The sequence below is a fragment of the Centrocercus urophasianus genome, unplaced genomic scaffold (genome assembly GCF_019232065.1).
Source record: "Centrocercus urophasianus isolate 14NV4802_14NV808 unplaced genomic scaffold, USGS_Curo_1.0 seq_15, whole genome shotgun sequence".
In the NCBI taxonomy this organism is placed as follows: Eukaryota; Metazoa; Chordata; class Aves; order Galliformes; family Phasianidae; genus Centrocercus; species Centrocercus urophasianus.
The window spans coordinates 5,735,706-5,759,163 of record NW_024884697.1 but is presented as its reverse complement, the minus strand read 5'-3'; the positions used below and the strand labels follow the sequence as shown (position 1 = coordinate 5,759,163).

General features: G+C 48.3%; 1 protein-coding gene across 5 annotated transcripts in view; it reads left to right on the top strand.

Moving 5' to 3' along the window:
- FRMD4A (FERM domain containing 4A) overlaps positions 1 to 21,931 on the top strand; it is a 205,058-nt gene extending 183,127 nt beyond the window's left edge. For 3 of the 5 annotated variants that reach the window (XM_042816296.1, XM_042816293.1, XM_042816297.1), the window contains exons 15-23: positions 1,792 to 1,925; positions 4,052 to 4,174; positions 8,061 to 8,289; positions 9,437 to 9,493; positions 9,721 to 9,958; positions 10,245 to 10,409; positions 12,138 to 12,997; positions 15,052 to 15,148; positions 18,589 to 21,931. In XM_042816296.1, coding sequence (XP_042672230.1) covers positions 1,792 to 1,925; positions 4,052 to 4,174; positions 8,061 to 8,289; positions 9,437 to 9,493; positions 9,721 to 9,958; positions 10,245 to 10,409; positions 12,138 to 12,997; positions 15,052 to 15,148; positions 18,589 to 18,691 — 2,006 coding nt within the window. In that variant the 3' untranslated portion in view covers positions 18,692 to 21,931. Of the gene's footprint in view, positions 1 to 1,791; positions 1,926 to 4,051; positions 4,175 to 8,060; positions 8,290 to 9,436; positions 9,494 to 9,720; positions 9,959 to 10,244; positions 10,410 to 12,137; positions 12,998 to 15,051; positions 15,149 to 16,925 lie in introns of all 5 variants that reach the window. The other 2 variants (XM_042816295.1, XM_042816294.1) reach the window with 2 other exon arrangements.
- Positions 21,932 to 23,458: the final 1,527 nt, after the last annotated feature.

Sequence of the window (23,458 nt, the reverse complement as noted above, 5' to 3'; positions counted from 1 at the left end):
AATTGCAGAGCTATTTCATGGCACGGGCTGCCTTGAACTTCTTTTGGTTTTGCTTTAACAGTCTGCTGGAATATTAGCAACGAAAGATGAAGCTGAAAGCACAAATTTCAATCTGGTTTGCTGCCAGAACAAAGAGTTGTTCCCAGTTTCCTTCCAGAGCTCTGTGAAATGGCAGCAACATTTACAACTGGCTTTTGCTGAACACCTTCGCTGTGCACTCAGAGGCCAAGCTGCAAATGTGTCTAGAAGCAGCTCCTCACTCCCATCCTACACATAACACAGAAACCTCGATGTAGCGTCCTTTCGTATTTCACTCATGCTTTCTTTGTGCTGTTGCTCAAGAGCTGTGGGGGACAGCCTCAGTGTCACCCTTGGGCACCAGGTACTGAGATGGAGGGAACGCTGAGGACCTGAAGGAACCCTCTTGAAGTTCATTGCTGTGTCACATTTTCTCTGCAGGCTCAAACGTGTCTCCACAAGAAGTCCCTGCAGAGCTGGTCACATTCCAGCTGTCTAAACATAGGTGTCTTGCATACCTGTGTTTAGATGAGAGTATCCAACTGCCAGTTCAACAGAGTTTATGTCTCACAGAATCTTGTGTCATACCCACCACCCCATAGAAGGCACCTCAGATACCTTAGATCACCTAGATGCATCTGTTGAGGCAACGGGAACCTCTAAACCACAGCAACCCTGTCAGTTCAGACCAGCTGTAGCTGAACATATTGCAGTGGCATGAGTGTAGAAAAGCGTGTAGAGATGGTATTTTCCCCTTCCAGTGATTGCTTTGCATCTCACAGTGTGACCGTAACCTTCATTTGTTAGTCTGTGACATAAGGATGCACTCAGCTTATGCATCATCATAAACTCATGCCCAAGCCCAGATAGATTGAAGAGGGTAAATGCTGAGCGCATCCTAAAAGGTCAGCCACTCAACTTACAGCTATATGCAAACAAAGTTACTTCTTTTTTGAGATGCAAGAAGCTGGATAGGAACTGGTGCATCATCCCAAACAAACTGATGAAAAATCAGAAATTCCATTGATAAGTTTCCCTAAAGAGCTGAAGTTAGGAATTGTTGTGACCTCTGATTAGGAGTCTGACTTAATTCTGGATTTGTACCACGAAGTTGTAGTGGTGGAAGTTGCCGGGTAATTGCCACATGAAAAGTCAAGCCATTTGGACACCCGGTTCAAATATTTTGACCTATCTCTTCCCAAGCAGCAGCTACTGCCCTGGAAAGACCTGTGGGTGGCTGTTGTTTGGTTTTGTTTTACAGCTTAGTGTGCTTTTTACAGGAATCTGGCTGAGTAATTTTATTCCATTACTCTGTTGTTGTTTTTTCTTGTAAAGCAGACTCTTTAAGTGGATCGAATTAAATGTTTACTACTAGAGTAATTACAGCCCTTAAAGAAGCCATCTGCATTGTAAAGTGGTTTCTCCTAGGCTTATTTTCCCTAAAATGCTTCTCCAGGGCTTTGTGAAGTGTGCTGTTATTTGCTGTTGGGAAATTTCGTGGGAATGATTTTTTTAGGATCTCTGCAGGAATAATTTTGCTGCTTTTATTTTTCTGGATAATGAATGTCTTTGTGTATTCCTCTGTCCAGTCTCACTCTGTTAGTTTAAGCATTAAGAATTAGCTGTAAACAAACATAACTGTATAACACCTGCTTCGTATCGTAGCCTGATTTCGTTTTGGACAGACCACATCCAGGCTTTGGTACAATTACAGGCATCCCAGATGTGTGTTCTGCTGTCAGCTGCCATAGTGAAGTCATTGTTTATTGACAGGTTCCCAAGAGTCAGATAGTTCTCAATCTGCCAAGAAAGACATGCTGGCTGCACTGAAATCCAGGCAAGAAGCCTTGGAAGAGACGCTGCGCCAACGCCTGGAAGAGCTGAAGAAACTGTGTCTCCGAGAAGCGGTAGGCAGTGGATCTTTTATAGCTCTTAACACTTGTTGCTTGTACATCCTTACAGCATGCTTTTTGTTTGGAGGTGGCAGTCATCAGAAGGATGACATCCAGGTCTTTATCATGCTAAGCTAGCACTGCTTAGGTCTAATGCACAGAGGGGAAGGTTTGCTTGTGCCACGGTTACAGGAGTTCATAGCCCAGTGCCTTCACTTCAACTCCAGCCCCATCGTCAGTGCAGCCACAAATGCTGTGCAATACAGCCATGCCTCGCCGGGGCACAGTGCTAGCAGAAAGGAGCTATTTCCTCACTGTGCTGCAATAGGGTTGGCCTGAGCCCATCTGTCAGCACCTTAAGAGCTGTTAAGAAGTGTTATTTCTTTCTCTGGATGATTTGACTGAGCCAGTTGATGGACGCTTGGGGTTTGACCCAGTCTTGCAACCCTACAGCTCATCCATCAGCAGGCTGCAGCTGGAAGCATTTCCTCTCAGGCTGCCTTTAGTCCTGTCTGCTTTGCTGTGGGAATGGCCCAAACACAGGGAAAGGAAGGTGAACCAAGGGGGAAAAAAGGGTTAAAAGGGGGGGGGCATAATCAAATAAGCATGGCCAGAGCCATTCACAGCAGTGGCATCAGGTTACCTCAGGCCATCACCACTCCAGTTACTCATTAATTCAGATTACATTTCAGACCTGTGCCTGTGAATACTTTTCAGCTTATGAAGGCTGCGTGGTAGCCCACGTTCATTTTGTTCTGCTCCAATTTTGTTGCTTTTACAGAAGACATTAACTGTTTCCCTTCTGCCCTGCTTTGTATTAAGTTCAGGGTTGTATAGAAGATATCCTCAGGAACAGATGCGTGAATCTGTGTCTGGATGCAGTGCGTAGAGCCCCATCAAAGCAGAATGAACACATTACAGAAGAAAAGCTGAAAGAACTCCACAGGGCTGGAAGGGCAACCCAGAATGGGACACATGAGATGTTTCAGCAGTGCCTCTCGCAAAAGGGGCTGTGTACATCAGCACAGAGCTGGAAAGTGCTTGGAGGAAGGATCAGAAAAGGCCAGACCCTTTTCAAAGTGACCTGAAAATAGTAGAAAGAAAAACCCCATTAGGGAGTAGAGGAGAGGCCAGGGCAGGCAGGGCCTGAGCTGTGCACTCACATTGAGGTCAGTTGCTGTTCTTTGGGATTCAGATGATTTAGGTTACTCTGCCAGCTGGATCCTCTCAAGGCTGATGCTAAAGAACACAAAACCCTTTTGTCCTTCGTGGGGAGACTTTTGAGTACGAGGAGTTGGGCTGTTCTCAGAGTGAGACTCCTGTGTTTTTCGTTGGGCATTTGAATGCCTTTAATGCAGAAATGTGGGGCTGTATTCTGTACTCCAAATAAATCCACACAGCACAACAACAAACATTACCTTCAGTGTTGGCACTCACTGCTTCCCGTGTTCCAGGTATTTCTCAGTTCTGGAGGATTTGCTTCAGATTTTGAACAAATTTTTACAAATAACCCCATCAGTCTGACAGAGCATCATCTAATATTGTTCCAAAGCTGCTCATGACATCACCTGGCCTTGGAAGGGCCTCTGATACATGAAATGGTATCAGTCAGGTAATGAGGTACCAGGCACTGCTTTTAGTGACTATTTGCACTGCGTTCCTCTCAGACACATCATGAATCAGGTGGGAACATTTTTTGTGCAGGTCATAACCTGCATGGCTGTTGCCACTGGGACTTTCTAGCGCAGTGAAGGGTTCAGGTGTGTCATCTCCCTTGCAGAAGGAGCCCAGAAGAGAGAAGCTCTTCTTTTCCTGCTCACCCTGTAGCAGAGATGAAAGCGTGCGTGCTGTAATCTGTTCACCCCAGACCCCAACGCCCAAGGGATGGGCAGCACTTACAAACTGTGCTGGGCAGGCAACAGAATCTCTATTCATGCCCAGGTTAAAAAAGCTTCCCCACGCTCAGCAACAGAGCCTGGACCACATTCTCAGGGCTGGGTGTTTATCAGCCTGAGCTAAATGTGGTGTTAATGACCGCCTGTCATTTTAAAGTCACAATTCAAGAGCAGCACTGTGCTTTGCACATGCCAGGACTCTGCTGCAGCATTTCCCAGGTTGCTAACAGTGTTTTCTGCTTGCAGGAGCTCACAGGAAAGCTGCCACGAGAATATCCCCTCGATCCTGGGGAGGAGCCACCCATTGTAAGGAGAAGAATAGGAACTGCCTTTAAACTGGATGAGCAGAAAATCCTGCCTAAGGGAGAGGTAGGATTTGACCTTCCCTTCCAGCTGTGTGTTCCCACTTCTGGTTGCTACCACATCTAGTGTGCATGGCATAGAAGCCACAATCTTCCTGTTTCAAATGACTGTAGTTGGTCACAGTGCCTGTTTTATGAGCCAGCAGTGTGTCCAGTGACCAAGAGGGCCAGTGGCATCATGGCTTATATCAGACACTGTTGCCAGCAGGAGCGGGAAAGCGATCATCCCTCTGTACTCAGCTCTGGTGAGGCTGCACCTTGAGTACTGTGTTCAGTTTTGGGCTCCTTGCTACAAGAAAGATATTGAGGCCATGGAGCGTGTTCAGAGAAAGGCAACGAAGCTGTGAAGGGTCTGGAGTACAAGTACTATGGGGAGCAGCTGGGGGAACTGGGATTGTTCATCTGGAGAAGAGGAGGCTCAGGGGAGACCTTATCACTCTCTACAATTGTCCAGAAGGAGGTTATGGTGAGGTGCGGGTTGGCCTCTGCTTGCAGGTAACAGTGGCAGAGCAAGAGGAAATGGCCTTAAGCTACAGCATGGGAGATTTGGGTTGGACATTAGGAAGAACTTCTCTGACAAAGTGGTCAGGTGCTGGAAAGGGCTGCCTGGGGAGGTTGTGTAGTCACTGTCCCTGGAGGTGTTCAAGAAACATGTAGATCTGGAACTGAGGGACACAGCTTGTTAGGAAATATTGGTGAGAGGAAGATGGATTATTGCACTGGATGATCTTGGAGGTCTTTTCCAACTTTGGTGATTCTAAGATTTTTTTTTTAATTCCCTTCAGAAAAGAGAAGCAGGAGAGGTTGCTTGTCCAGAGTAAAGGTTAAACTCTCAGGGCTCAGCCTTGGCTGTGCTAGAAGCAGCAGGAATAGCCAGGGTGACCAACTGGATTGTGACAGCCCGGGTGACCAACTGTAGTGCCCTGTGTGAGCAGGGAGCACATGGAGGGCCCCCTGAGCCATCTGAGCCCTGCTGCTGCCCTGCGTTGTTACTACAAACAGCAACCTGCTTTCTGCTTCAGCAGTGATCTCAACTCAGATCTCCCCTAGCAGGAGAGAAAAGCAGCACAATTACTTATCTTAGCCCTGCAATAGCAAGATAAAAGCATAAAAGATACCTCCCCAGTCCTTACACAAAAGAGGCTCCGTCCCTACCTATAGGGAGCTGGATTTATGTTTTTTTCTAAGTTTGCTAGGGAGTGTTTGTTCTTTTTCCTTGCTCCCACAATGTGCTGGGTCAGTGCCCTGAACCGTGGCTGTGAAAACAGGCCTGCAGCAGCTGTAAGGCGGGCCCCGATTCACAGAGGAGCCATTGTCTGCAGGGACACATTTGTCTCAAGACACTTGTGTATATCCCAGTTTTGAGTTTCTTTTTCATTTTTGTAAGAGAGCCTGAAGCTGGTGTGACTGTGTGGTTTAAGGCCCAGGGAATTAACTGTCGTTTTGTTGGCATTTTTCTTCTGCCGAAAAAAATAAACAGCTGGAGCTCTATAGTTTTGTTCTCAATGGAGCCTGGGAGAGGAATTCCACCAAAGTCAAATATTCATGAACTAGCACATTTAATTAAGCTTTTCAAAGGGAAGCACAGTTTAACTCAGTTACTCCTGCAGGTCCTGCAGTCTGTTGGCTGCTGTGTTAAAAACTGATCCCTGGTTTCCACAGTTCATTTCTGTTAAGCGGTTTTTGGGGGCACTCCATGAGGAATGTCTACAGTGCAAAGCTAGGCTGAGCAGGGGGAAAAGCATGAAGGCAAAGCAGTTCTGCCCCACTGCAGGCACTCTGCCTTTTGGCACCAGCAATCCAAACACGCCGAGTCAGCTTTTCTCTATCCCCTTTTTCATCTGTCAAACTTTAGGACTGTATTGAAAACCATAAATTTCTGTTCTCAAAGAATAATGTTGGGCTGTGTTTACTTGGCTGCCAGTTTGAGAAAGTTCAGAGAGGCCAGTGTTGATTTTCATGTGCTTTTCAGCAAGTGCAAGCTCTAGAAACTCAATTTAAAACAAAGGTGAAATTCTCTTCCAGTCCCATAAATCCAGAACTGAAATTACCAACTATGACAAGGACCTGAAGCAAAGCACTTCCCTCTGAATACAGGTGATATCCCTCATTTTCTGAGGCTTTATTCATAGGTGCCTCACTGGATGAAAAGTAGATGGTTAGGGCTGGCAAGAAAATTAAGATGTTTTTCACCTAGTTACACTGAATGATTTAGAACTGAATCTGTGAAGGCTTGAAATGACAGCTTGCACCAAACTCCTAATAACTTTAAAATAAGACCTTCACCAGAACACAAACTGCAGAGTAGGCTTCTACTGTAGTTCTTGGTAGTCACCTCTTCGTGGTCTGGAGTTCCCGACTCTGGGAAGGATTTTGAAGAAGGCAGTGAGCCAGCTTCCAGGCCTTAAAACTCTGTTGTGTCGAATCCACTTTTAATAGGCTTGGTGTTGATAAATTTATAAACTCTGCAGTGCAAAAAAAAAAAAGGTTCTGCTAAAAAGATGGAGGGGTTGCTTCAGTCTTCAGAAACGATTGCTGTTATTTCATGGCAGTGCTGACTCACCACTGACAGCAAAGGACTTTTTCCAAGCCAAAAGCCCAAAATAAAAACTTCAGAGAACAATTTCAGTTTGATTAATTCCTGCAGCATCCGTTCTTGCAGCACGCACCACTACTAAATGAAGAGAAAGGATTTGAATTTGCGTAATTGGGATCTCCATGGCAATGTGTCCGTCAGTGTGATCTGAACACCCACAGTTCACTGGAAGTAGAAGAGCTTGGCTTTTCTCCCCCATTATGCAATGTGTGGTGTTCCCCTTTTTATCAACAAACTAACACCAAAACCTGATGATGATGAGCAACAAGAACTCCAAGGTAGCTGAATTCACTACACAAAACAAATGTCTTTGAAAATGATAGCTTGAGGTCCCAGCGCAGACCAAGCTGTATCAGCTTCTGTGTTTGCATAAACTGACCCAGATCCCTTGATTTGGGATGATAACTAAGAGACAGTTATCTGTAGAATTAAAAATTCTACTGACACTCTGTAACAGCTAATGTTGGATACACAAGCCCTTTTTGGCATACACAAAATGTGCTTACACTCTGATTGCTCTGAAGTCACCCTTCTGGCTTGTAACTTGAGGAGACAATTTCCTAGTGTAATGCATTGGGGAAGCCCATAACTACCTCAGCTCCTACTCTCCTGGATTTTGACAGTCATGCACCAGGGAGGAATTAGCCCTTCTTCACCTTTTCTTACCCAAAGAAGTCATTGAGTGCCAAGCTTGTCGAGAAAGTTAAAACTGTAGCCTTGCATCTGTGTATAGCACTGCTATCAAACCAGGCTCAAATGTGGTGCTGGGGAACAGGGAGAGGGAATGAGTAGGAGGTGGATGTAAAAGGTTGAATGAGTCACTGGTAGAGCACCACTGAAGTGGGCCAACGTATGAAAAGGCAAACAGCACGGCAGGACTGGGGCTGAAGCACTCACATCCTCTGTGTGTGGGTTGTGCCTTCCACCAGCTGTGCTGCCGGGCACTCGTGGGCAGAGGGAGTGAGGTGGGTCTGCTTAGGGAGGCCCTGGGATGAGAGGAGCAGCATAGAGTCACAGAACCAGAGAATCGTTTGAAATGGAAAGGACCTTTAAAGATCGTCTGGTCCATCTCTCCTGCAGTGAACAGGGACACTTACAGCTAGATCAGGTTGCTCAGAGCCCCGTTCAGCTCGACCTTGGATGTCTTCAGGGTCAGGGCATCCTCCACCTCTTTGGGCAACCTGTTGGTGGATGATTTCCTGATGGCCTTTGCTGGAGGCCCCTGGACTCAGGGGGAACTCCTCCCCAGCTGAGCCAGAAGTTTGGTGGCAGCCAGAATCTGCTTGCCTTTTCCCAGGAGGCAGAGCTGGAACGCCTGGAGAGGGAGTTTGCCATTCAGTCCCAGATCACAGAGGCTGCCCGGCGCCTGGCGAGTGACCCGAATGTCAGCAAAAAGCTGAAGAAGCAGAGGAAGACATCCTACCTGAATGCACTGAAGAAACTGCAGGAGATCGAAAACGCCATCAATGAGTATCGCATCAAATCTGGAAAGAAGCCAACCCAGAGAGCTTCCTTGATCATAGATGGTAAGTGGGGCTCAGCACCCACAGCACTCCAAAAGGGTACATGGAGGCCAACGAGCAATAATTTTGGCCTTGTTCTCATATTTGACATATGAGATTCTGCTCCCCTTCTTGTCTGTCCTGTCTAGAGGGCCCTGGGGGTGCTGAAGTTGAGTTATCCTCTCCATGTGCTGTCAGATGGGCATCTGGGATCTGTGTTGGGATATCTAGGGGTATGCTGGCTCACAAGACAAGACACAGGATCATGCTGTAGATTACAAGGATATCAGGAAAGCAGACTGTGACTCCTTTGTTCACCTGTAAAATCGCTCTGTTACCCTGGAGTAATACTGTACAAATGTAATTAATGTTAGCAGATTGGGGTGAGCTCTCTAGCTGAAAGGCATCTGTAAAATCAGAGTGGTGGCAGTGTCATTGCTGTGTTCAAATGCTTTTTTTCTTTTTATGTTTTTACAGTGTAATTCTCAGGGTGCTTTATGGTTTACTGGGTTGTTGATTGGTTTTTCATGAAATCCATTAACTTTCTGTTGTGGTTCTTTCTCCCTTGCTGAATTTGCCCTTTCTCTTTAACTTACAGAGCTTTCTCTGTGTCTCTGTGCTGAGATTAGAGCTGCTGTATTTGTGACCTGGGTACCAAGTCATGCTGCAGGCAGGGATGACAGACAGCTGTGAGGACACGGATGGGGGAGGCAGCTCATACATGCATGCCTGGAACACGAGAGTTTCTGCATCTGCTGTTGCAGAGGATACAGAAAGCGTTTCCCTGAATTACACAGAGCTGGTACCTAGTGTGGGCCTTAAGGCCCAGGATCTTCAGCAGACAAAGTCTGCCTGCTGGCAGGTTGCCATTTCACATCCGCTGGGGATCTCAGCTCACTGTTGTGACTCAGCCTTAATCCCCATTAATTGAAAAAGAGTTAGCAGCTCCTTGAAAGGCAGCCTGGTAGCAAGAGGCCTGGCCTACAGCTCAGCCCTCAGACTGAGTGGGCTGAGGCAGTTATTTATAGGAATATCATTGTCTCGTGGCTTTGAGGAGAGGAAGGTGTGGGTGACTGCTTAAGGCCAAGAGTTGGTTGAAGATCACGGCACGGTTCACAGTTTGGTCAGTGCGATTCTCGTGACCCTCTGACCATCTTTTTCTTCTCCTCAGAAGGAAACATTGCCAGTGAAGACAGCTCCCTCTCGGATGCCCTTGTTCTTGAGGATGGTATGTTGGCTGCTGTATGTTGTAGAGGGCAGGAAGGAAAAGGGGAGGGATGTGTGAATTCCTGATTGATGCTCAAAATGGGGGGCCTTTTCTTTGTAATGATCCATTCAAACTTGCTAGTACCGAAAACATTCTTGCCTGCGAGCAAGGCATGATGCTGTCCCGTGAAATAGGGCCAGCACTGAAGGTCACATAGCCATCACCTCTTTCCCTTCTTCTCTTGACAGAGGATTCTCAGGTCACCAGCACAATATCCCCTCTCCACTCCCCACACAAAGGACTCCCACCCCGGCCACCCTTGCACAACAGGCCTCCGCCTCCGCAGTCACTGGAAGGCCTCCGCCAGATGCATTACCACCGCAACGACTATGACAAGTCCCCCATCAAACCCAAGATGTGGAGCGAGTCATCCTTGGATGAGCCCTATGAGAAGGTCAAGAAACGCTCCTCACACAGTCATTCCAGGTGAGCCAGCTATCTCCAGTCCTTATCACACAGACATCCTCCCAGACGGAATGTCTGTGAATCCTTACAAAACCATCTCTTACCAAAAGGAGACATGCAGGCTTTGGAGGTAATACAGATGTGATAAAAAGCAGGCTGCGTTCACATGGCGTGACTCAGAGCAGCATCTGACCCCACTCCCACTTACTCTGGAGATCACAGGCATGTGCCTGGGACCTGGAATAAGGCAGGGAGCCCCTTCCCCAAATTCCTTCCCAGGAACTGAAGCCAAGTGTTTGCTCTGCAGCAATCACAAGAGGTTCCCCAGCACCGGGAGCTGTGCTGAGGCAGGGGGGAGCAGCTCCCTACAGAACAGCCCCATCCGGAGCCTTCCCCACTGGAACTCCCAGTCCAGCATGCCCTCGACGCCGGATCTACGGGTACGCAGTCCACACTACGTCCACTCCACACGGTAAGTTCTCCCAGCTCCACAACAGGCTCACTTTGCTTGCCCTAAAATAACTGTGCTTTGCTTTATCCATCCCCCAGGATATTCATTATTTCGCCATTCAGGAAAGGACACAAAGCAGGCCTATTCATACCAGATGCTTGAGCCCTGTTGTTATCATAGAATCTCTCCTGAACTGAGATACTGAAATCACCTCAGTTAAACTTGATCCTTCCCCTTATCTCCCCCCTCAAAGTAATGAAGCTTTTCTTCTACTGGAACTCCTTGTCCCACTTACTGTTTATAGGCCCTATAAACCACACACAACCTTCAGAAGAGATGTGATGATAGTGCTAAACTGCAGTAAAGTCCTTTCTGGCTCCAGCTGGAGATAACATACTGTTTCATTTTTTATACAAAATATTAGGTAGAAGTACTCTCTCATGGTGGCATATAAAACGTTTATATGTGTGTGCTCTCAAGTGGAGAGAGGCTGCACAAAGCAATCCACCCAAGGACCCAGGTGACAGTGACATAATCCCAGGGTTGAGACAGGAAAGACTTCAAATCGTAGTGGTGATTTGATGTTCATGGCCCAATTTAATCCCAGTTTTTACCAGGAACTGTTCAGCTTCGTTATTACTTTGCTCCTGTGGTAAATTTCATGGACAGTGAGAGAAGCAGAGCTGAGCCAAAGCTGTGTGCTGTTAGTGGTAGTGCTAGCATCCTGTAGCATGGCATAAATCAAGAGCAATGCCAGCACATCAGACTCAGACAGAAATGATGCGAGGTATCAAGGCCCTTTGTTACAATGGTTACAAATTTGAGGCTGAAAATGACTTACAAGAGCACAGTGTTAAGGCTGGAGCTAAGCTGCATGAGAAACAAGCCTGGCACCGTGCTTGAGAAGACCTTGACCAGCTAGGGGCTGTATTTGGGTGTGTGCAACAACCATTGCTAGGTCTGCTGCATGCCCCAGCCTTGGCCATCTGTCATTCGGGTGTGTAACTCCTCACAGGGCAGTGTTCCTGCTGCTTGAACGGATGGCTGAAGCTCTCCCAGCAGCTGGGGTGAACAGAGACCACCCAGGCTTGGCCATGAATCAAGCCTTGTAAATTTGTGATTCCAGGTGGATGCCTCAACAGCAGTCACCCACTGACTGTATTACACATGTAACCCATGGCTGGGCCCCAGTAAAACATAGCTGCTTTACAAAGGTGGCATTTTCAAAGGGTAGAGTCACTGTGTTTCAGGCTAAATATGGGCAATCTGTACTTTTATCTCTGCCACTAATTTCAGAAAAGGTACAAGTCGAATTGTACCTGTGCAGGGGATTCACATGCCACTTGCAAGGGAATCCCACCACTGAGGCGATGGCATTTGCAGAGCTGCAGCAAAGTGAACCTGGTAGTACCAGGATGGTGCTGGTCCAAACAGCTCTGCCATGGCTCCGCCATGAGCTCACCAGTTTTTGTCCTTCATGCTGGATCCTTCCCATCCTGGCAAGTCACAGAAGAATTGAGCTTGTAGATTGAATACTACCAGCAAGGAGAATGGATAGGAGCCAGACTTGGACCTAACTGTCCCAAACCCAACAGCAAGGAAACAGGTTGCTCTGCAGCCAGCAGCCCCATGCAGAACTGGAAGAGCTGCCCCCAAATTCCCTTTCCAGTGAGACCAAACATGTGCAGAAAGGGAGAAGTGCGTTGTCCTTGTGACTTACCAACTTGAATGTTTTCCTGGTACCTGCAGGTCAGTAGACATCAGCCCGACCAGACTGCACAGCTTAGCTCAGCACTTTAGACACCGGAGCTCCAGTTTGGAGTCACAAGGCAAGCTCCTCGGCTCAGAAAATGAGACAGGGAGCCCCGATTTCTACACCCCAAGGACTCGTAGCAGTAACGGCTCTGACCCCATGGATGACTGCTCATCCTGCACCAGCCATTCCAGCTCTGAGCATTACTACCCTGCTCAGATGAACCCCAACTACTCCACCCTGGCGGAGGACTCCCCATCGAAAGCCAGAGAGCGGCAGAGGCAAAGGCACAAATCAGCAGGCAACCTGGTCTCTTCCAATTCAGGGAGCATGCCCAACCTGGCTGCGAGGAACGGGACAGGGCACCACCGGGTCTACCTGCACAGCCAGAGCCAACCCTCTTCCCAGTACAGGATCAAAGAGTATCCCCTCTACATCGAGGGCAGCTCCACACCCGTGGTGGTGCGCAGCCTGGAGAACGACCAGGAGGGACACTACAGCGTGAAAGCACAATTCAAAACCTCCAACTCCTACACGGCGGGGGGGATGTTTAAGGAGAACTGGCATGGGGACGAAGCGGATTCTGTTCGGCTCACCCCCTCCCGCTCCCAAATCATAAGGACTCCATCTCTGGGCAGGGAGGGCCACGAGAAGGGCTCGGGTAGGACTGCCGTGTCAGATGAGCTGCGGCTCTGGTACCAGCGGTCCACAGCCTCCCACAAGGAGCACAGCCGCCTCTCGCACACGAGCTCCACTTCCTCGGACAGCAGCTCCCAGTACAGCACATCTTCTCAAAGCACCTTTGTGGCGCACAGCAGGGTCACGAGAATGCCTCAGATGTGTAAAGCAACATCAGGTGAGAGCCCGTCCTGGGTGAGGGGGTGAGGGGCCGGGGGGCCAGGGGTTTCGTGCAGCCCATTTTCATGCCAGGCCTGGAAGACAGGGAGGAACCCAAAGCCGTGCCTTTACTGAGCCTTTCCTCAGCGTGCGGTGGGGTTTTGGTCAAACTCAGAGAAACCACAGTGTAATCACTTTTAGTAAGAACAGCGAGGGGACCGATGGAGCACACAGGGCCTCGGTGCCATCCAGGAGAATGTGTGCCCATGGTGAAACATTAAAGGCACGAGGAAGGTTAAGAGTTCAGTGGGGACAGTGTCCCAGCCCTGCAGAAATGTTTGCATGATGACATCTCTTTGCACTGCTGATACGTGGCTTTCCCATGCAACTCCAGTAACTGTGCAGATAATATTCTGAGATTCAGTGCTTGAGTTTGTGCAGTAATATATCTGTCATGTAGAGCTTTGTACATCTCTGTGCTGTTAATATTCAACAGTAAGAAAGCAGCCAAATAAATTAACCTGAACAGTTACAAAACAGACCAAGGTGAAATAGTTACTGGCCATCAGTCACCATTGGACAGTCCAATCTGTAGGTATCAAGGGCATGCTAAAAACGTGAACCCAGCCCAGTGGAGATGGAGAGCTGCTTAATCAGAATCTGTGCCATTTTTCCCTTCCTTTCTTATGCCTTAAGCCACTGCCCAAGTACCTCATAGCCTTGAGTGCACCAATGCTCACAGCTGCCTGATAAGAGGGTGATTTATGTGTTGTGCTTGTAGAAGGCCTAGATGTACACCAGGACACAATCAGGCAACTGCTGGTACCATTCTGTGTCTCAATATGAGAAGTAATCTTCCCTCCTTTAATTAATAAACCTTTCTGTTCCTGCCAGCAACAAGAAATACATGAACGCTCAGGCTTTGTTTTGCTTTGGTTTGAGAGGCATACTAATTCAGTTTGGAAATCTAGAAAGCATAGTGAGGGAGTTCAGGCGGGCAAGACACTGCCATTCAGTCTCTTCTCACACCCAGGGGGTCTTCGAATCTAAATGGGATGCCTGGGCAGCACCCATGGCTTGCTGTGACCATCCAGCAGTACGAGCTGGCTTTGCATTCCCAGTTAGTCCCAGTTAAAACTATGGGAGGATACTGACCCAGGGGACCGTCAGCTGCAGGGAGCAGATTAAAATTTGTTTTTCTCTTCAAGTGCCATTTGGCAGCAGCTAAAAAAATGAACAGCACAGAAGGAGATGCCAGGTAGAAACATCTATAATTTAGCTAATTGGCTGTAGTTGACACATATCTACTGGACTTCATGCTGTCCTTTAAAGAGGATTGCACTTCTGGGCAGGTATTAAATTCGGAGAGTGAATACTGCATGGACTTGAGGAGAAAGAAAAATGGGTGAGTTGGATATCTTTGCCAGACCCTCAGTGAGGAACCCCCCTGAGAACCACTGCCAGTGTTGGATTTTTAGTCTGTCTTGCTTCTTGCTTCATGAAAGTCAGATAAGCCTTCCTTTGGGCCCATACCACTAGGGTCAGCAAAGCCAAAGTTCACCTTATTACAACTGCACAGTGAGGTAGTGTTAGCTTTTGTAATCTCTAGAGCTGTCTTCCTCCTTTGCACATGAAGCAGTGTACCTGTCCAGTACCAGTACCAGCCCTGCCTCCTCAGGAAATGGAGCATCTCCTGTGCTCTCACACCCCTGGCAGCAGGACACGGCCTGAGGTCATGAAGATATACAGCCATGTTCTACTGTCCAGATAGTGGTGACAGGAACAAAATCAGTCAACTCTCACGCTGGGAGAGATGCTGAATCTCCCAGACAGGGCTGAAACAGCATTCCCACAGAGCTGAAGATTGATGCAGCCCATGACACACAGCAGGACCAGTACCAGGCAGGCTGCTCCTACGCCATATTCAAGCTGGATGAGTTCTGACTCCCTGTCTGTGTTTACTCACAGCTGGACATGTTTCTGCTGGTCTGATCAGCCGATGGTCTGAACCACCCTAGCCCTTGTGCCCTCACCTCACCAGCTCTTTTTCTCCACCCTTTCGTTGTTTTTCAGCTGCCTTACCTCACAGCCAGAGGAGTTCAACACCGTCGAGTGAACTTGCAGCCACGCCACCGGGCAGTCCCCACCACATTCTTGCATGGCAGACTGGGTGAGTGTCATGGGGATTGGGTGAGAGGATTCATCTCATTCAGTGCAGGAAGCTGAAAGCTTGCTAGCCTCAGGAAGAACCTCCCAGCACACAGGCAAAGGGAGAGCACAGGTACAGGGAACGTTTTGCAGGTGCTCAGTAGCCCACGCTTGCACCAGGCGTGTCCAGCCGGCCACCAGTTGGTCGCTTTGGGCTGACCGAGCTCGGCAGTGCCACCTGCACCCAGCAGCACTGCTCCCAAGCCATGCTGGATGGGCAGTGAAAGAAGCCTTGCAGGTTCTTCCCACTTGGGCACCATCTCCTTCCTCCAGCTTTCTATCAGTCAAAACAGCTGGTCTTTCTTTTAGCAAACATGCCGGCTGTCCAGCCTGAGATCTCTGTTGTCATGGCAGCATTAGGTGCCTACCATATTCGTGTGTGCAGCAACCACATTTTACTACAAGGTTTTCCCCAGTAATGTGACCTAATGACTATGAAGTGCAACTTTTTTCAGCTACCACTAACTTAGTGTGCTTCACCAAAGCATGAGTGACTCGTTAGGTGCAGGTAGCCATTACTCATGTAAATACAGTAATTGGGTTCTTGGGCACACCTCCTTGTGAGGCCAGGAATTCAAGGAGCAAACAAAAAGCCTTTTGCAAGCTCTCCTGAGTGTTCTCTGGCAATCTTCTGTAATTCTACCCTGTCACACGGAATAAAGATCACTTCCAGATCCCATCTAACTCAGCGCGCCCCACATTTTTACAGTTAAGTTGGGTTTGGTGAACACTGCTAGAAAGTTTCCAGCTAACGTCCTCGAAATCCCATCAGCCCTGGAATAAGAGAACAGATACAATCCCCTGAGCTGTGAGCAGGGACTAGGAGAGTTAACTCTGTAAACATTTCACTGTGCAGCCACTGGAAAATCTCATCCTCTTTAATTTCTTTGGTCACCTATGACCAAATTTGACCTCTGGTTGTACTCCAGCACCGTCTGTGAGTGCACTTTGAAATGGAGATGAGGGGAACTGTAACCACAAACCTCTTATGCCTTTGAATTTTAAATTCACACATTTGACATCCAGCCTCACATGGTGTTTGTGTTTGCCTCCAGCTTCAGTATTTTTCAGGGTCCATTTCACAGAAAGTCAAGGGATCGTAAGATTGGCAAAATGGCAGCTCTGGTGACTGCATGCTGAAATTTCCACTAGTAAGGGTTTTAATCGAGACTCAAATCTTTGTGTCTGTCTCCATCCCAATCCTATATCCTCTGAATATCTCTATGATAATCAGGAGTAAAAGTGGTTAGCAGCCAGCTGAGGCGTCTGCTTCCAAAATCCCAACATTTCTTAGTTGGGACAACTTCTGCTCCCTGTCTCTCATAGCGAAACACCATCAAGGCAAATTCTTAGCTGGTGAGTGTGAAGTTCTTTAGATTTATAACTTAGTTTGTGTACCAACAACCAGTGCAGAAGGAACTGGAGACAAATCAGTACTTGTTTCATGCCTGAGCACAGTCCCAAGCACATGTATAAATATGGTAGAGGCGGACAAAGTTTGCCATCAGAAGCAAAACACAAACTCCCCCACCACAGGAACAGGTTGTTCCCTCCCATTGTGAAGGAAAAGATTTACAGTTGTCCCTGACATGTTTTTGTGCCACTAACTCTTGTTCTGAAGATGATTCATCAACTTGTTTCCCCACTGGATTAATAAGCTCATAACAATGTCTGTGTCATTTCTTTTCTTTAACATTTCCTCTCTCCTCTTTCCTCCTTTTTTGCTCTCCTTTGTTCAGAGAAGCAACAGACAACTCACCCACTATGGATGAGTCTCAGTCTCCAACCCACCAAAGTACTGATGAATAGAGGTATAGTAAGGGGATGTTTTGTTCTTTCATCCTTCTGCCCTATAGTCCATGTTCCACGAACACAATGCGGCATCCCACCGTCCCCGAGGAGCAGCTGTGTAATTGTGTGCCTGTTTGGCAACAAGGCTTCTTTCAGTCCTTGGAATAGCAGCTCGGAGCCCTGTCTGTGCCTTTTCAGCACGTTTGTGGCTGTTGTGCTTTCCCCAGTGAAACAGGACTCCTTCCTCCGCACGAGTGGGCCTGGGGCCAGCCACTGCTGTGAGCGTTCCTGCAGAGGCTGAACAGGCACAGAGAGCAGGGACACGTTCGTGGCTGGGATGTCTCAAAGCAGCGTGGGCAGAGTGCTGTGGGGAGATGAGCACGGGTGGGTGGGGACCTCGGGGAGCTGGGCAGAGCTCCAGCAGTGCTACAGCCATGGCACCGAGTGCCCCTTGCTCCTTCATCCGTGCTGCAGAGCCGTGCAGGCTGTCTGCAGCAGTGAGGCTTCACGGAGAGAGGAGCAACCCTGGCCCAGTTCCTGTGAGAAGGCAGAGGGGGAAGGGTGGAGGGAACAAAAAACCCTTAGAATTGTTCTGTTTTAATTAAACTGCAGTCACCGTCTGACACTCTCATTTGAATCCACAGCCATTCACAGCTGGCATCTGTTGAGTATTTCAAGCCCGGCTCTCTGGAGATAACCCATAAACCTCTGTACTCCAGCAGAGAGCTGGGAAACAAAAGGCTCTTTAATGTGCAGCCGGGTCATGGCCTTGCTTAGGTTCCTCCCAGACATCAGTCCCAAGGAAACCAGGTGGAAAACGGGAGAGAGGAGGCAGGAACTGCTGGGCTGCATCAATGTGAGCTCAGTCCTGCGAGGTGGGGAGAGGGGGCAGGGAGAGAGAATCCCACAGGAAGCAAAGTGCATTTCCTGCTTCTGGCCTCCAAACAATCTGAGATTTGGAAGTTGGTTCAGATCAAAGCTTGAGAGGGAGATCAATTCTGAATGCTGTTATGCAGATATAGCAGCCATTTTTCAAAATCTCAACAAGGTTTTGACCTCAGTGTTTTCTTCTCGCAAGGAGCTCAGTAGAAACTGAGCCAGGGGCTGACCCTGACCTGAGCCCTAAGATAAATGGCAAATTCCCATCACGTCCCTCATCTCCTCTGTGCAAGCAAACAAAAAGCCAGGCAGCAAAAGAAACTGTAGCTTGTCAAGGGAGGCACCCCAAGACCAGGCTGTATATGACAAAACATGGTCCTTTCCACAGCATACTTGACACCCTCTCACACATCACCAGGTTTTGCTGCCTCAGCTCCAGACAGCCACGTTGCTCTGGCACTGCTGGTGATGCAGAGCCTCTGCCGGAGCAGAAATCCCAAGGACTGTGAGGTGCTGCAGGAGGGCACCCTGACCCTCCCCCTTCTCACTGGGTGTTATGGCCAGGAGCTCTTCAGATGTGCTTCATGGAGGGCCTCCTCAAAATGCTCAGCCTTCTGTCTGTCTCCAGGTTGCTACAGGGAGTGGGACTGTTCATAAAATGATGTTTTGTGCCCATGATTGAACTCTCCAGCAGTTCTCATTGCCCTAACAAAAGTTTCCTTTCTCCTGCAGGACTTACAATGATAGCTGTTTCCTGGATTCTCCCCTCTATCCAGAATTAGCAGACGTCCAGTGGTATGGACAGGAAAAAGCCAAGCCTGGGACTCTAGTGTGAACCCCTGACCTCAAATTAATCACATCAATGCCATTCTGAGATCACCTCACTGCCTCTCATTTGCCTTACCCAGATGCACTGTCACCCAGCACCAGCTTCAACTCTAAGCACTTTTCTCACGATGCAATTCCAGATGACATTACAGAGCATTGGCCCTGAGACGTCCACCACCACCGTGCAGGATGGCAGCGCGTCCCATCGCCAGCCCAGCACACGTCCCTGCAGAGCCTGTGCCACGGCGGCTGCAGTCAAGGCACACGTGTGAGCAGCCATCTCAGCAGCTGGCAATGGAAAAAATGATTTTTTTCCTTTCAAACGACGGGAGCCTGTCCAGGCTTACATCAGATCTTGCTGTTCTGTGGCATGTAACGGCAGTCAGATTTCCATGTCCTGCAATCTGATCCAACAGAGTATTAATTTAATGGGGGGGGGGGGAAGGGGTGGATACAAATTGGGACAGAAGCTGAGAATTACTCCTGAAAGGAGTTCTTTCATGAAAAAATACAAAAAAAAAAAAAAAAGCAAAATCCTCTCACTTCAAATACATCTAAGAGTCTCGCAGTCAGATCAGTGCTGCCAAAATAAACCCAACCAGTGTCAATGGGACGAGTTTGTTCAGCGAGTTCTCGCTACAAGAACATCTCTTATTTAATGACAGACACAACCACCTCCTGCAAAACAGCATTTCCTTCTTTGCTTCGAGCCCATCCGAACAGAGCCCCACGCACTGAAGACACTCTGGAGGTCTGGGTTGGTATCACAGCATCTACAAGCTACTATCAGACTGGACAAACGAGGTGTACAAAGGATTATCTACAGCAGAGGCAAGAACTGTTCCTCACAGCAGCTCCGTGGCTGGCAAAGCTGCGTACCAACACACAGAGCTTAGGGTTGTGCTGTTGGTTTTCTCAAACTCTGAGGAAGATAAGAATTGTCCAAAAACCTTTCCACAAGCAGATACAGCCAATGAATTCTAACCTGTCTCTGCAAAAATGTTAACATCAAATCAAAGGGAAAGCACATCACAATCTAATTGACACGGTGAAGCTGCATTAACATATCTGTTCCAATTATCTCACCTTGGTTAGCACCAGTGTAGCAAAGGGCTCGTCACCACCAGCGCGCCGCTGGCTGGGAGAACCGGTCTGTCAGGAAGCATGCGAGCAGCTTGGGTTTAGCAAGCAGCAGACGAAGCAAAATTTCACATGGAAAGCAACCACAAGAAAGAGAAGTGACCGAGCGAGGCGTTCAACGCGAGCAGGAGCTGCCTACTGACACCACAAGGAATTGGACGGGGGAGTCGTGGAAGGAGCTGCAAGTTTACACTTACCTTTGAGCAATGCTTTATACATGTCAAGCCATGGAACTTTCAAAGGCCTCAAAGACACTTTTGTAACGAACAAGTGCACAATCTCGGTGGATGTTGAAGCTGGCACGTCTAGTCTTCACTGCGGTGCTATGCTGTTTTTATTGCCACTAGATGGGGGAGGCGCCCGGCTGGCCCCCGTTTGCGCGTGCAAACGATGATTTCCTATGGGAAAGGCATTACAGAAACGGCTGGAGGGGGTGACTTAGTGAAAAGCAGAAACTGAAGTTAGCTTTAGTTGAAAACAAAAGAAAAGTGCGAGTGTGTGCGTGTTCCAAGAATAACAACAGCGTCTACCAGACCGAGTAGGGCAAAACGTTCAAAACGAAACGCCGTGACTTGGGGGCTGCCACACCTTTCGGCATCAGGATTGCTGGAAAACTGCATTCCAGGCTTTAAAAGAGAATGGGCTCTTCGTAATTAGACTTGGAAAGATGGTGGGCTTTCTAAAAATGAATGCCAGCCACTCGTGCCGATTCCTTTCCCCAGTGTGCATTTGGGATGTTAGCTTCAGCCCTGGGCCCACGCCTGCAGTTCTGCTGCCTGGCATCAATGGCAGGGCTGCTCTGACACACTTCTCTCTGTGCTTTGGGCTTGTTAGCATGGGAATTGGCTTAAACTCCTAATTGAATTTTTAGGTGGATGGGAGATAAGCACTGATTACTGACGTGCGCTGCTAAGATTCCATAGCTAAAGTGAAAGAATTAAATAAGGACCAAATTAAGCAGCAGCAAATTAGCCCATGGATTTTTTTAGGGGCTCTGAGCAACTGTCTGTTTTCTTTTTAATTTCCTTGCTAAGTGGCTTCGGGTTGGTTGTTTTGTTTTGTTTTTTAATTATTCTTTTTCTGTGTACTTTTAATTAAAAAGAATTCAACAACAGCGGCACTACGGGGCCTCTGGGCACTACAGGAACAGTAATTCCTCCAAGACAAGATCTGCAGTTTTGCAGCAAAGGTTCAAAGGTGGCAGCCCTGAAATTGGGGGAAGAAAAAACCAAGTCAGCCTGAATTGCAAACAGGCTCGAGTCGAGAAAGAGCTTTCGAGAAATGGATTGGGTTTTGCTTTGTGTTCTGCTTTTCTGTTCTGCAATCAAGGCACACGTGAGCAGCCAGTCTGGTAGTAAAGACAGATTAAGTAAAACAGGTTTTACTGTTTAGCTCAATTCAATTAAACACAAATGTACATACAGCGTTAATCATATGAGATTAACATAGTGAAGTATAACGTGGAGGGGTGCATACCTAGCTGTTCTGTACGAGCACTTGACTACCGACGTCAGCCCTCCCTTCCTTTTTTGTTTTTCGAGGCTCCATCTGCCATGAAGCCACCGTTGCGTTCTCAGTCTCCCCGTCTGCAGGTCCCTCTGGATGGGCAGCATTGTGGCACGGCCCCGCGCCGCGCTCTGCTGTGGGCAGGGTTTCTTTTTAAACGCTGTGAGATGCAGTCGAGTGTTGGAAATGTTGAATCAGTCCCATTTGTTTTCACTCTGTATTAGTTTTAGTTCCAGGCGTAGCCGATCCCCATTCAGGTGCTATCAGATGACCAGTTACTGCTTAGTTACCTAGATGTAAAGTTTTACATATATATTAATGTCAATAGTTTTATTACCAGTTGTGTAAAACGGACTCTCTAGTTTAAGAAAAAGAAAAAAGAAGGAAAAAAAAAAACAATTAGGTCTCTCCTGAAATTGACTTTAGAGCATGTAAAATGATTTTACTGGATTCTGTTAAACTGTAATCAAGGAAAAGATATGTATGTTGTAGAAAAAGTTGCAGAATTAAAAAAGATCTGCTTTTAATTTATTCTTTTTGTATTAAGAATTTGTATAGTTACCTTTACATTTTGCAAAACGGTGTTGTCAACACTTCCTTATTAAAGCATTTTCAAAATGAAACCTCGCCGTGGTCTTTTCAAGCCAAGGAATCCCTTCCATGCTGAGCAGCGGCGCTGCAGGGAGTGCTGAGCCTTGCCCAAAGGCAGCTCCTCACAGACCCTGAGGGCACAGGGCTGCCTGCAGGCTGGGCCGGGCACAGAAGGCTCCGCTGCTGCTCTGCTGGGTTCTCTGAGTGAGAGGGCTTTGCCTTCCGCAGTGCACTGCGACAGCCATTGCTGCGTGTTGGGGACAGCAGCGATCCCAGGCACTTCCCAACCCGCACAGGCTCTCCATGCAGGCCCCACCACTTCCCAGCACGGTGCCTTCCCCTTCTTCCCACCTCCTCTCGTTGCACAGGACCCTGCAGTGTCTGTCTGGGAAGCTCCTTACCACCAAAACCCCTCCGTGTCACAGGGAGACCTCAGCTGCACCAAAGCGGGTTGAGCTGGGAAAGCAGCTGACCCTCATCCAGCATCATTCACTGGAGACAATCTTCTGTAGCAAACGTCTGTCGGGTTGGGGCAGGGCAAGATGGCCGTGCTAAATGTCTGATACCATCCTGGCTCTGGGGATCGGTGTGGTGTTACTGCAAGAGCTGGGGCAGCCCGCTGCTCTCCTCCAAGGCAGAGCAGCAGCTCAGGAGTTTCATGGCGTCGGTGCCTCTGCATCTCCCCCCCCGGTGGTGCTTCCCCAGCAGGGACGCAGACAAGAGCGGTGATGCTGACAGCTCACACCGTGCCAGCAGGACGCGGGTCAAGCAACCCACACGTAGCTCTGTCACCACTGCCAGCAACATCAGAAATTGTCTCTATCTCAACCGAGCTCATCTTCGGTTGACTGGATCTACCATAGAGACTGAATGGCAACCAGCGTTACAGAACCTCATTTTGCAGTCAAATTAGAATCATCAAGGTTGGAAAAGACCACCAGCCCGCCCATCAGCCAGTCCCACCGTGCCCACAGCCCTCAGTGCCACATCTGCCTGCTTCCTGAACGCCCCCAGGGACGGTGACCCCACAACCCCCCATGCAGTCTGTGCCAATACCTCACCACTCTTTCTGAGAAGAAACGTTTCCTAATATCCTATATAATATCCTATATAAACTCTTCCACGCTCTCAACATCTGCCCAACTTGTCCCCACAAATGCCCCTAATAACCTAACTGATCCCACATGCACTATCCAAAGAGCCTTTCTAGCAGCACAGACCAAGAGCAACCAAGGACTTAAAGGCACATCGCCACCACCAGGCACAAAACCAAGCAGAAACAAGAAAGTGGTATCAGCCAGGCCATGGAGGGGTGGGGAGCTGCACTGCAACCAGGAGCTGCTGGGTCCTACTGCACTGGGTCCTAGACTGAAGTCCTAAAAGCACTCCTGACATTTCTGTGGTGAATGCACGACTTCACCCCAAGACATTGGATTGCACCTGGCGAACGCAGCAGTTATCAGAAATAAACATCTGCACAAGTCCAGGGGGAAAAGTCAGAATCTCTGAAGTGAAACACGCCATCCCCACAAAACCT